Source organism: Tenrec ecaudatus, chromosome 10, assembly GCF_050624435.1.
Source record: "Tenrec ecaudatus isolate mTenEca1 chromosome 10, mTenEca1.hap1, whole genome shotgun sequence".
Lineage (NCBI taxonomy): Eukaryota > Metazoa > Chordata > Mammalia > Afrosoricida > Tenrecidae > Tenrec > Tenrec ecaudatus.
The window spans coordinates 142,120,082-142,133,304 of NC_134539.1; the positions used below are offsets into that span (position 1 = coordinate 142,120,082).

Here is a 13,223-nt window from a genome sequence, read left to right on the forward strand (position 1 = left end):
GTGCTTTTCTTCTTTTTGTACAATTAGTTTCCTTCTTGCTTTCAGCCCCAGGAAAAAAGTTAAGCGGGCTCCTGGAGGCTTCTCCCATCGTTTAATTTTCTTAATCGCTCCTTTTTTGTTCTGGGTGTTTTGGGTTATCCTTACTCGGTTTTGCGGGGTTTTTGTCCTTATGTTCTGTGTATACGGCTTTAATTAACTTAGCTTGGGTATTAGGAAAATTATTCCTGTGTACCTCTTCGTGTATGTGCTACAGTTATCAGCCTTGCTTTCTTTCCTTTTCTGGAAGTTACATATTAACTCGCTCTGTTCCGTAATGGTCTCATGTTATCCAGGTGACTTAAAATGAACTACATGGCATGATTTTTACAGGACGGCCGTATGTGATTGGGTTTCCTACACATGTTCCTTCTACCAGAGCTGTAGGTGGCACTGTGGTGCTAGCCTAGTTCCCTTGGGTGCTGTCTTTTATTTGTTTGTTTGTTATCCTGAGGCTGCTCTTCTAAACATAGTGTTTTGGAGATCCTTGGAGACAGTTGAGAATTTCCCACCGTGCTGACCAGCTTCACAAGTGCTGTGTACTTGAGAGGGAGGCTCTCCCCTCCCCAGGGCTCACGCATGTTCCACAGGTGATTCTTGGAAACAAGAAGTCTGCACAGTTTTCCCCCTGCATCCCGAGTCCAAATCAAGTTGTTTGAGGGATGTAGAGATTTGCTTTTGCGAGCAAGAACTTGTGAACAGTTGTCCCCTTGGATTTCCCCCCCCCCTCTTTTTTTTTTTATGTTTTGGTGGCTGCGATAGTTTATTATGCCAGCCTGGCCGGTAAACACAAGTGGGATTAATTGAAGGGCGGAGAGATAACAGTAGCCCATACGGATTTTCCTTTTAATCAATAAGTCTCTGCTTATTCTTGACGTTTTTGTTTGTTTTCAACTGTTCTAGGTAATATTCTCTTAGTAAATGGTACCGCATGTGGAGAGATAAAAATCACGGATTTTGGTCTTTCCAAGATCATGGATGATGACAGCTACAATTCAGTGGACGGCATGGAACTAACATCACAAGGTGCTGGTACTTACTGGTAGGTACCCAGGAGGGCTGCCGAGGCAGACCGGTGGAATTGTCTGCTCTGCGGACGCATTGATAAGGACTCATAATGAATTTTTGCACACTGGCTGCTGATGCTACAAACCAAAGCAGACTTTCCTGCCCAGATCATTACTTCCTTCTGAGCAGTTTGATTCTGCATTTTCATCAGTTTGCCTTCGTTTTTGAATTTTCAACAACCATCGAGAGGTTCTAGATGCCCGCCCGGCTGTTTGAGATCTGTGTCTCCTCCATCTCGCAGGGTTTGAAGTGCGATTCAAAAGCTGGCCACAGATTTTGTCTGTACTTTTGAAAGCAGGTCCCTCTTTTTGTGGGCTCACAAGATAAGCTGCCCGAGGTTGATGGACTCAAGAACAAAGGAGCTGGGACAAGCAGGGTGCAAAATGCCCACTGCATCACCTCAGGCCTATGCAGGAGGAAGGGGCACAGTCTACCAGAGACACCTGTCCATTTCTGGAAGCCATCCCTAAAAGGTTTTGAGACGGGTCTTCCTGTCCTGTCACTCGTACTCAGACCACAGCCATCTCTGCCTGCCTCGCCTGTGACCGGTTCCACCTCTGTGGACTCTTGGCTTTGACAGAACATAAAATAGACCTCCAGCCTGGTGTCGCACGTTGCTGTAGTGAAGAAGTGTTAACCAAGCTTCCTTTTCCCTTGGAGGGAAGAGAGGGAACCGAGAGTCCCACAGTGGGATGTGTGGCTCTGACCATGGAGACCCACTCCCAGCACTGATAGAGCACTACCTTCCCATTAGACCCTAGGGGCAGTTGACAAGGTCTTTTTTTCCGGAGAACCAGAAGACTCTGGGCCTAAGGAGATTACCAACTGTCTGGGATTTTGGGTGTCAATGAGGAAGCAGACAAGGACGGAGGGGGCTGCTCTTCACAACCACAGGATCAGCCCTCTTCTCACAGACCCAGCAACAAGACTGGACACCTGTTTTACTTCTACAGCTGCTCACTCTTTGTAGGGAGTGCACCTATAGTAAAACACAGCCCTAATTAAAGCTTCAGAATCCTAGGTTTAAAATAGAAGCTACATTTACAGTGTGTTTATTCACTGTGGTGGTGATTGCGGGTTGGTGTTCCTGTCATGATGTAAAAATATGTGCTCCTGGGAACTCTGGAAGCACACAGCTACACCACTCTGTATAATCCACCTCCGATTTTTGTTGGGTTTGCATGGTTTGTTTTTTCTAATGGTACCTTGCTTCACTTTAAAATCCTTTTCTCACTATTACCTAGTGTATTGGATGTGCTCTTAAAATGTAGTGCTTGGAATGTGGGAAAAGGTGTCAGTTTCTGAGCTTTGCTTCCAAGTAATGGGTTTAGGGGAAGTCAGCTACAGGGCAGGTGATCAAAGCGTGGTCATGTGTGTGTACGTTTCACATTTGAAGTTTTTTAAAATCAAAAGTAAAGTAGAGCGGGAGCTACCGAGAGAATGAAATCTTACAGGATTTCTGTAAGAGCTGCAGTCTTCGTTGGGGTAGAGTGTGGTTTAGTCCCCATGCTCTGTGTGCATTGCTCTCGCCGTGGCCCATGGGAGTGTCTGACCCGTGCCTGCTTGCAGTGCTGGCTTATGCTGAGTTCTGTGTGAATACTTTAAGTTAGACAAGGCCTTGAGGGTAGTTGTTTTTGGGTTTTTTTCGCATAAGAACTTTTATTATGAAATACGCAACTGTGATTGTCTTTTAACAGAATTTATTGTCATACCTTAGAACTGTCTCCTATTCTCCTTTCCAAAGTCCTGATAGGGAATTAGATTCTATTATTTTCAGTATAATTTGAGTGAAGCTCTAGCGTATTTCTTCATTTTCGGTTGAGGACACAGATCTAAAAAGTGATTTGCTAGCCTGGTAATACCAGAGGGACTCTGTCTTTTATAATCTAGCAAGTTTGCTAATTTACTACTCTACTTGCCGCCTACTTTTATGAAAATGTTAACTACATTAAAGTGATCACTTTAGATTAAAGGCTATATTGGTTATGTATGCAAGATTGTTTATGGACCATCAGTTGCTAGGACGTAGGCAGGCTTCAGCATTTCTGCGAATTCTTTCCTCTCTTGCATTTTTATTTCATTGCCTTTTTGCTTCTTACTGAGTTCTAAGTCTACATCTTGATTCTTCAGTGTGTTTTGGCAAAAAAGTTTTCATTGTGAAATACGGTCTTAGTCATCCAACACAATCTGTTAAGATAATAAAAAATGAAAATATGAAACTACTAAGCTTGTCATATGACACTAACTTGATAAAGAGATTGGAGAGGGAAGATTTTCCCTCTCACCCTTAAGAATCCTCTTGCACAGCAGGGCCCAAAATAGTGTTCCACAGGATGGATTTTGCCAGAATGAAATCTGTAAAAATCTATCACTTCCCTTTGTAATTTTGCGTTCTGCTGTGCAGTGGCTGAGGCTCCACCCAATGAGTAGAAGCATATTTGTTTGGTTTCTTCACTACCCAGGGCACTTAGCTTCCACACCATACAATTTGGTTTGGTTGGCTGTCCAGCTATAGCTGGTCTCCTTAGAGGCCACTGGCAAGGCGGGCGGGATGCAGATGAGGATTAAGTTGTGCTAAGAACTAGCTTATTTCTAGCTTTTGCAAAATGACCTGTTAATCTTCCAACATGCCCCCCGATCATCTGTAAAGTAGGAAATGTAAACTATTCTGCTAAGCTGGGCTGTAATGCCACCTTTGATTAGGTATCGGCACCACTTCCTGCTGAGATGACCCAAGACACTGTCTTTGGACAAAACAGCCTAGCTCCTCAGAGATGTGTCCTGGGTCATGAAGTCAGTTGGGTTTCTAAGTTCAGTTAGAGATATCGTTTGGCCACACAGAAAGGAGCCCTGAAACCCTCCACCCCCCTTGGTGTTTGTCACTTGAACTGTTGTTGAAAGGGGGTGATGTACCTCTTTGTGTCCACCCTCTCCATTATCACTTCGATAGTGTGAGCAATCTCGAGAGAGAGGATGTTGAACCTGATGAAGTCCAGACACGGGAGAATACTCCGAAAATTCATAAACTTACTTTAAGGTCCTACGGGCCATTACTGCCACTTTAGGTTTGAACAGTGGTTCTCAACTTTCCTGATGCCACGGCCCTTTCATACGGTTCCTCATGTGGTGGTGACCTCCTCCACCACAAAATTATTGTCGTTGCTACTTCACTGTCATTTTGCTACTGTTATGAATCATAATGTGAATATCTGATAGGCAGGATGTATTAGGTGACCCCTGTGAAAGGGTCATTCGACAAACTCCCCCCTCCCCCCCCAAAGAGGGGTTGTGACCCACAGGTTGAGAACAGCTACGTTAGGGGGCCTTTTCGTTGACTTGTCAGATGATAAAATTCACATGTTTTTATTTACAACAAGTTTTTTTTATTTTGCCTTTTTGTTGTATATATGTTTTATTTATGCATTCATTTCTCTAAGAATGTTTTTCCCCTTTTGGTCGCAGGTATTTACCACCAGAGTGTTTTGTGGTTGGGAAAGAACCACCAAAGATCTCAAATAAAGTTGACGTCTGGTCAGTGGGTGTCATCTTCTACCAGTGTCTTTATGGAAGGAAGGTAAGGAAGAGGGTCTGATGTCATGGCTAGACTTCCTCCGAAGGTGGCCAGGTGCGCAGTGGCTCAGTGCGAGTTACTTCCTTGGAGTGGATGACTGGGTTAGATAGACGGGAGCCCTGACGGTGGTGGTTCCAAGAGAATGCAGACTTAATAATAAAGCTTTGTGCGTAAGCACAAGTCCGTGGCTCCAGGGCACCATTGTATCTGTTGGGCCATTGAAAACATGGATTTCTTGCGATTCTCTGTTTGATCCAGAGTATGATCTGATATAGACAGTGGGTGAGATAGTTTATTTACTAAAATACATCATCTTCCCAAGAGCCGTTAAGGGTCCCAAAGATCGAAACTTGAAAATATCTCCAGAGCTCTTTAATCCTGCACCACATTACTTCAAGCTTTTTCTGAGAAGAGAGCATGCTGGGCAGTTCTGTGCTGGAGAAACGACGTGAGGAAGCTTTCATCTTTGATTACCTCTGATCAGGGGTCATATCACGTTAGCAAGTAATAGCATAGGTGATGTACTACACCTGATAGATTTTCAAGGGGCCTGAGTGGCATAATAGGGGTGAAGTATTGGGCTACTAACTGCAAGCTAGGTGGTTCAAACCCAACAGCCGGTACATGGAAGAAAGAGGAGTCTGTCTGCTTCTGTGTGTTTGGTTCCACTTGTGTGTACTTCTGCGCTCAGTGCTTCAGCGCTCCCCACTAAGTTGGGCGTGTAACTGGTGGGAGTTCTGTAAGTCCCCGGGTTCTTCATGTTTGGTTCCCATCCCTGGACCTAGCTCCTAATGAAGATTTAGCTTTCTTTTCAGTTGTCTTCAGTCTTTTCTTCCTTTATCCCACCTCTCTAAAATACGGCAGCCCTGCAGAACTAGCACGGCTTCTTACTGTATGCAGTCGCCATGATAACGGAATTGCTGCTAATGATGTAAAGTTATAAAGTTACTTATTAGAAGCACTGTAGCCATGGCTCTTAGGCCTGAGTTTTATTTTTTAAAGACCTTAATGAGTACAAGTGTCCCCAACTTTTTCTCCTCTCCCATTCTAAGGAGCTCTGGTGGGTGCACTGGCCAAGCCCATGGCTGCTACTCCAAAGGCAGACTGTTAACCCCCCAGCCACGCCCCAGAAGAAAGGTGTGGCCACCTGCCTCCAGAAAGGCTACTGTTGTTTGGGGCCTCCAAGTCAATTTCCATTCACACCAACACACCAGGATGAACCACTGCTCAGTTACTGTGTGTTTGAGTCCATTGTCAGCAGCGGCCGTGTCCATCCATCTTGTCAAGGCTCTCCCTCGACTTGACCGCCCATGCGATTCTTTCCCAGAGACTAGTTCCCCTGGTGCCATGGCCAGGCCATGCGCCCCGGTCTTGCCGTCCTCGCTCAGAAGTATCCTGGCTGTGCTCCTCCAAGCAGCTCCATTGTCAGTCAGTCATGGTGCTTTCAGTATTCTCTGTTCTCTGGGCTACCAGCACTGTACTTCAGGCGAGGCTCAGCTTCTCTGGCCCACCTCTCACACACAGGATGAGTCCATTCATAAGACCATGGCATCTTTGCTTGTCAACACTTTAAGGAGTTCTTGTCCAGAAGTTTTGCCCAATGTGGTGTGTGATTTGATTTCTTGACTGCAGCTTCCACGCAAGTTGATGTTCTTGGAATCCCTCTGGGGCACTTCCACTCTGTACGATAGGGTCACTGAGCTGGAATTGTGACGATAGCAGCCAGTTTGGTTTGGTTTACCCAGTCAGCCTTTTTCTTTGTTATCTGCTTTTGTTGCTCAGATTCATAGGTACCATTCAGAACCAAAGAGTTGGCCTGGTTTTGCTCTGAACCTTCTTCTTCTCTTCTCTGTCAGCGAGGCTTAGCAGCCCCTTAGGATATAGACGGTGCTGCTCCAGGCCCCAGCTCTGCCTACACCAACACATTGCATCATGAGCAAGTTAATGAAGCAGAAAGCCTTTTCCTTCTATCAAATGAGAGGGTCATCTCCAGAGTTTCTTCCCACACTTCTCATTGGGAAATGCACTCCCCTTTCCCTCTCTGTGGTTTGTAATGATGTTCTGTTTCATTTTAATCAGAGAGTCTCCTTTATTTGTTTTTCTTTGATAGCCTTTTGGCCATAACCAGTCCCAGCAAGACATTCTACAAGAGAATACTATTCTTAAAGCTACTGAAGTGCAGTTCCCGCCAAAGCCAGTAGTAACACCTGAAGCAAAGGTAAGTTCTGGTCCACCAGGCGGCCAAAATGATTGTTCAGCTTTTGTGACTTCTCTGGGTAAGTCTGGGTTGGATATTCAGTACAAAATATCAGGGCCAATATCAACATCAATGGAGGCATGGGTGGATCTTCTTAAGGGCAACAGACAGAAGACTTGCTTGGACCCTTGAAGGCTCTCTATAGACAAAGAAGGATAGGGAAAGAAGACATGGACCAGGTGTTCTGGGAAGCTAAAGGATGCGCAGCTTAGTTCCTGCCCAGAATCAGCATAGAAGGTCAGACTAGAGCAGGGGTCCTCCAACTTTTTAAATGGGGCCGGTTCACTGTCCCTCAGACCCGTTGGAGGGCCAGACTATAGTTTAAAAAAAAAACTATGAACAAATTCCTATGCACACTGCACATATCTTATTTTGAAGTGAAAAAACAAACTGGGCAAAAACACCTGGCGGGCGGGATACATGTCTCGGCGGGCCGCAGTTTGAGACGCCTGACAGGACGAGAGTTTGAGACACTGGAGCGTAAATAACTTCACATTCGGTGGTCCGTGTGCAAACCAAGATGGCAGTGTCTACCACACTTTTTCCCAGGCAGCTCGCCCTTTTGTGAAAGGTTACAAAACTAAGTCGTTGGCTCTCTGTTGTCCCCTCCCAGGTTGTCCATGCAACGAAGGTTAGCAAAGAGCCACTCTTCAGAGGGTTTATGATTGCAGGAAGATGGGTGACTCTGGGCCCCATAGTATTCAGTAGTGAAAAAGCTCTCCATCACCATAAATGGGAAGCTGCAGGCAGGTCTCTAGTGTAATCCCAAAGCAAATGTAGGTGTCCCGGCCTTTGTCAGAGGGAGAGCAGTGCCATGCCAAAATACCAGCCTGATGGGCTCAACTTGGTTGTCACCTCTGTACTGAGCAGCTTTGGGAAAGTTCACTTAAACTTTGTGAATTTCTTTTCTTCCTCTGTACATAGTAAAGACAAAAACAACTTACCGTATATACTCGAGTATAAGCCGACCCGAATCTCAGCCGAGGCATCTTATTTTACCACAAAAACTACATTAAGAAAGTGCTGGAAAATTCTACTTATACACGAGTATATATGGCAGTTAAAAGGTTTGCATGGCCTGTGTAGCTCCTGGCTTTCGTGATCCAGAGATACCACAAGTGGGTGACTCTGGCAGAGAGAACAGGAGACGAGGCTAGAAGTCCAAAATCAGGGGACTTACTCTGAAGGAAGGTTTTCATCTCTTTAGCTTTTTTCCGGGTCAGCGTGTTTGAAGTCTCCAATATGAAGAGATCAGCTCAAGTCCTGCCTTATTAACATAACTAGACAACTCATTGCCAATGGAATTATAACCCCAGGCATAGAGGTTAGAATTTAGCAGGAATTGTATTTTGAGGACACACAATTCAATCCATAACACTGCCCACCATTCAACGTTTCCCACAGTTGCTCTTATTACCCATGACACAGCTGCTACCCCTGCGCACCTGGGGGGAGACACGCACGCGCTGCCTGACAGGCATTTCATTTTCCTCTTCTGTCAGGCCTTTTGAGATTTTATACCATTTTGTCAAATATTTGTGTTTGTTCAATAAATAGGTGAACAAGCGTTCTTAAAACATTAGTGATTATTATATGAACTTGCTATGAATAATTCAGAAATGTCTCCAAACCTTTTACTAATTTTCTGCAGCTTCCCTCCTTCTGAATGTTCATTTCTCCATCCCCTTTACCCATTCTCCTCCTCCGAATAATTATTGAATTCCTACTCTGCACTACGCCCTGCTCTCAGTAGTGGAGACAGAAATGTGAATGGGTAGCAGTGAACTTTACAGACAAGGCCAGCCTCCTGGGCCGAGAGGAAAGCCGAGGTCGAGTGGCGCAGCTGCGGGGAAAGTGCTGGGGAGCAGGGCAGTGCGCTAACCCACTGCGCCTGCTGTGCAGAGCAAAGTCAGCCATTGACCCTATCCCTAGTTGTCTCATTCAACACAAGCTCGTTTTTAAAGGCCATCGATCATTTCAAGGGGCTCCAAAAAGTTTTGTGGGGAAATGGATCCTTGTGTTCCTTCTGTGAATTTGCATCTTCCAAATGCTTTTATTAAATGCCTTTACCTATTGAAAAACCAAGGTTAATGTTGTACTGTTTTGTAAATTAAACATAAAAGTAGAAAATTAATAGTTATTTCAGATTTTTAAAAATTGATTGAATTGTTTACAGTGTTTACATTTCAGAATGTTGATTACATAGAGCTCTCTGGGTAAAAATGAGAAGAAACCGCAAACAGGAAAACACTGATAATTTATTTAAGGGCCTTCAATAAAGCAGTTGTAGAAACTCCAAACATCACCCCCCCCACCCCCCACAGAGGACGCGTTTGGTCCTCTGTTTGGTTTCCTTCACTACCTAGATGTGTCATTGTTCGCTTCATGACCTTCTAGGGAAGAAGAGCATATATTTCGACATATAACATACCCACACATAAAACATACATGGGGAATAATGTACACGGGGGTTGCATGGTTTAGGGGGTAAATTGTACAGCACGTGTGTTAGTTGGGGAAAATACATACTCCATTAGCATTGTAGTATTTGTGAAAACAAGGGTTCTTCTTTCCCAGAGAAAGCTTCCACGAGGCAGGGGCTGAGACGTGAGGGCCCTCCCTTCCAAACCAGCCAGGGCAGTGAGAGGTTTCTGTCGGCCTGCTGCTTTCCTAGAAAGGCCTCGGGCTGCCCTGCTCCGAGGCAGGGCTATCTGCTCTGGGCGCTTCACGAGCCTTTCTTTCCTTGGCAGGCGTTTATTCGACGATGCTTGGCCTACCGAAAGGAAGACCGCATCGACGTCCAGCAGCTGGCCTGTGACCCCTACTTGCTGCCTCACATCCGAAAATCGGTCTCCACAAGTAGCCCTGCTGGAGCTGCTATTGCATCGACTTCTGGGGCGTCTAATAACAGCTCTTCAAATTGAGACCAACCCGTGCGCCACAGACTGCTCAACAAACACAAAGGGACAAATGGCATTCAGCAGCGGGTTTGGAACATAGCGAATCCAAATGGATCTCATGAAACCTGTACCAGGTGCTTTTATTTTCTTGCTTTTTCCCATCCATAGAGCATGACAGCATCGATTTCTCACTGAGAAGAAACCTGCAGCAGCTCTGCCAGGCCTCCTAGGAAAAGGCCCTGCCCGAAGCCCCCCCCATCAACAGCCACTGTGTGTGGCTGCGCTGAGTTGAGGAAAAATGTAAAAGAAAAACTGGTTCCATGTACTGTGAACTTGAAACCATGCAGACTCAGGGGGTGTCCCTGATGCAGTGCTTCAGATGAAGAACGTGGACTTGAAAATACAGACTGGGCTAGTCCAGGGTCTATATTTAAATGTGTTCTTTTCTTTAATAAAGTTTAGGTAACATCTCCTGACAAGCTTGCAGCGCAAAGGCTCAGCTGGGGGTGGTGTTTGACTTCAGAGGAAAGAGTTGCTATTACCCTTTAAAGGGACTAGAGTTAGTGTTTTATCCCTAAATAATTTCAATTTTTAAAAACATGCAGCTCCGCCCCTCCCTTTTTTTTATTTTGAAAGAATGCATTTGGTCATCAAGTGAAACCCATGTTAGCAAGGACGTGGTGATGTTCGTTCCATTCAGGTGCAGCGTCGTCCTCATCGTCTGGTCTCCTGTGTGCTCCATGGGGCAGGTCGAGCGGGGGTTCTCAGTGGCTTTGCCCGTGGACAGAGAATGAGGTCAGGAGGCTGCGGCTTGGAGGCACTAGGTTTGCAACTATTTCTTCACAATTTGAACACTTGACACGGTTGTCCCTTTTAATTTATTTGAAGTGCTATTTTTTTAAATAAAGGTTCATCTGTCCATGCAGTCCTCCTGGATTCTCTGAGGGTAGTGGCTGTGGAAACTGGGCCAAAGACAGACAGGAACCAGGCTGGGGAGTCAGGTGCACCAGGGACCAGCCCCTCCTGCCCTGGCTGTGGTGCTTGCCCACTGGGGTACAGTTCTTGGTAACCACGTGTCAAGCACAATCAGCACATAAGCTTTCTTCTGTTGGATCTGTTGGCAGGAACCCACCTCCCCCTAGTTCTCTAGACCTGTGAGTGTGTGTGTCTCCATGTGCACATGCACACGCACTCTGACTCACTGGAAGAGTTTCATCACGTGGAATTAATGAAATAACCTCAAGGGAAATAGGTATTTCAAATAACATTTTTTTTAATTGCTTGTTTTGAGATCTCTGATCATCTGAAGGTAAAGCTGAAACGGGAGACCCGTGGCCCCACCGTGCCCTCGGAGCAGCAGAGCGCTCGGCAGCAGGGACGGAAGGAGGCCAGAGCCTGCACATGTGGTAGCCAGCGTGGAATGTTACTGACATATGTGGCAAGAGGGCTGAGCCAGAAATATTTAAAGATGCAGCATCCAGGCCTCCGAATTCCCTGAGCAGTTGGGGGTGGGTGGGGGGGGGGTGTCAGGAGATGGTGAGAGCACTCGAGAGCCAGGATTTCTAGGCCTTTTAGTTTTATGAGCCTGCCCTGCCCAGTATGAGGCCATCCCTGAGTTTTCCAAAGAGGATCTCTGAGTGGAAGGAAGTCGGGCCCAGAACTGTCTCCAGGTCGCCGCTGTTTTCTCGTAGTTGTTTGTTGGTGTGTGTGTGTGTGTGCGCGCGCGCGTGCACATCTTTTTTTAAAAGCGGGGAGGGAGGACGGGGGTGGGGGACCCATTGCCTCCCAGGTATTAGGCACAGAGAGCACACAAGGGTCTCCCAGGTTGAGCATAGTGCTGAAAGGATAGTGTATAAATGTGAAGAGAACCGTTTTTAAACTCACACAATTAAGTTCTATCGCCCCCTTGAATGAACTTGCAGATTTTTTTCCTTTGAGTAAAAAAAAATTTTTTTTTAAGACTGACAAAATGCTGCATCTTTTAAGCTTTCCCTCCACCTTCCTGCCCCTGCTGCCCCCTGGGCACATCCTTTCAGCTGCAGGGCTTCTGTTGATCCCCCTCTGGGGGCTGGGGCTGGGCCAGGCCTCGCCCGCACCCGAGTCAAGGCCTGGAGAACATGCGGACGCTGACCTTTTTTGTAGTCTGTGACGTCGCCAGTGAAATCACTGAGTGGAGTTCTTCCATGACTTTATTTTGTTAATAAGGGTTTCAATTTTCCCAAAGCTAGTCCCTTATTGCCACGATGTTCATTTCCTTTAAAAAATGACAACAACAAAAATGTATTAATTTGTTATTAAATTCAGCCAGACTGTTTTGGCCTTTCCCAACATGGGGGCGGGGTGGGGAAAGGATATTAAAATGAGTTTTAAGAAGTGAACTACCCCGCCTCTTGATTTTTCCTCTAGTTGTTCAGCTTTAAACAGCACCACAGCGCCCTGCACTTAGAGTGTCTTCAGGGACTGCGGTGTCTGGCTGCTCAGCGGGCCTGGCAGGTTGGAGGAAAGAGCCGATTTGGGTGTGCTAAGTTCTAGACTTAGTGGGAATAGCGTTGTGAACGGGGCCAGCTGACAACTCATTCCAGGGGTGAGGGTACTAACTCCCAGCGAGGGACATACTGCCTGGGTCTGAGGGCAGAGTCCCCAATAAGAGCTCAGACCCTGTACTCCCCTGGCTGGGAGGGACCCTTTCCTACCAGCTGAGAGGACTAGCAATCCAGGTGTTTCTGAATTTAGGAACTAACCCTCCACAAACCTGGTTGTCTCCTCTGGGGTCTCAGAGCTGGGAGCAAGCATCTGGTCAAGCCCCTTGCTTCCCTGAAGGTGAAGTTCACAGCTCACCTCAACTCCCTGCAGATTGGTTTCTCTTTCTGAGAAAATTTTGTCTGTAAATCAGGAAGAGGAATGTCACCTGACTTGCTAAGGGCATGGGGCCTCCTCCTTCTCAAAGTGAACTGCAGATCTTAGACAGTGGTGTGGGTTTTTTTTACATTAAAAAATTATTTTATTGGGACTCTTACAGCTCTTATAGCAATCCATACATCATTGTATCAAGCACATTTGAACATATGTTGCCATTATTTTCAAAACATTATCTTTCTACTTGAGCCCTTGGTATTAGCTCCTCTTTTTCCCTCCCTCCACCACCCTCCCAACTTTGTGTAACCCCTTGTTAAATTATAAATTAAAAAAAATTTTTATTAATCATTTTATTGGGGGCTCGTAGAACTCTTATCACAATCCATATACATATCCATTGTGTCAAGCACATTTGTACATTTGTTGGCCCTCATTATTCTCAAAACATTTGCTTTCCACTTGTGCCCTTGGTATCAGCTCATTTTTTACCCATCCCTCCCCACTCCCCCTCCCTTATGAACCCTTGATAATTTAT

At 45.8% G+C, this 13,223-nt stretch overlaps 1 protein-coding gene across 7 annotated transcripts in view; it reads left to right on the top strand.

Annotated features, from left to right (window-relative positions):
- The window catches only part of TLK2 (tousled like kinase 2), a 131,144-nt gene extending 120,387 nt beyond the window's left edge, over positions 1-10,757 (top strand). For all 7 annotated transcript variants that reach the window (XM_075562028.1, XM_075562030.1, XM_075562026.1 and 4 more), the window contains 4 exons: positions 940-1,078; positions 4,567-4,678; positions 6,786-6,893; positions 9,683-10,757. In XM_075562028.1, the coding sequence (XP_075418143.1) occupies positions 940-1,078; positions 4,567-4,678; positions 6,786-6,893; positions 9,683-9,856 (533 nt within the window). In that variant the 3' untranslated portion in view covers positions 9,857-10,757. The remainder of the gene's footprint in view (positions 1-939; positions 1,079-4,566; positions 4,679-6,785; positions 6,894-9,682) is intronic.
- Positions 10,758-13,223: the final 2,466 nt, after the last annotated feature.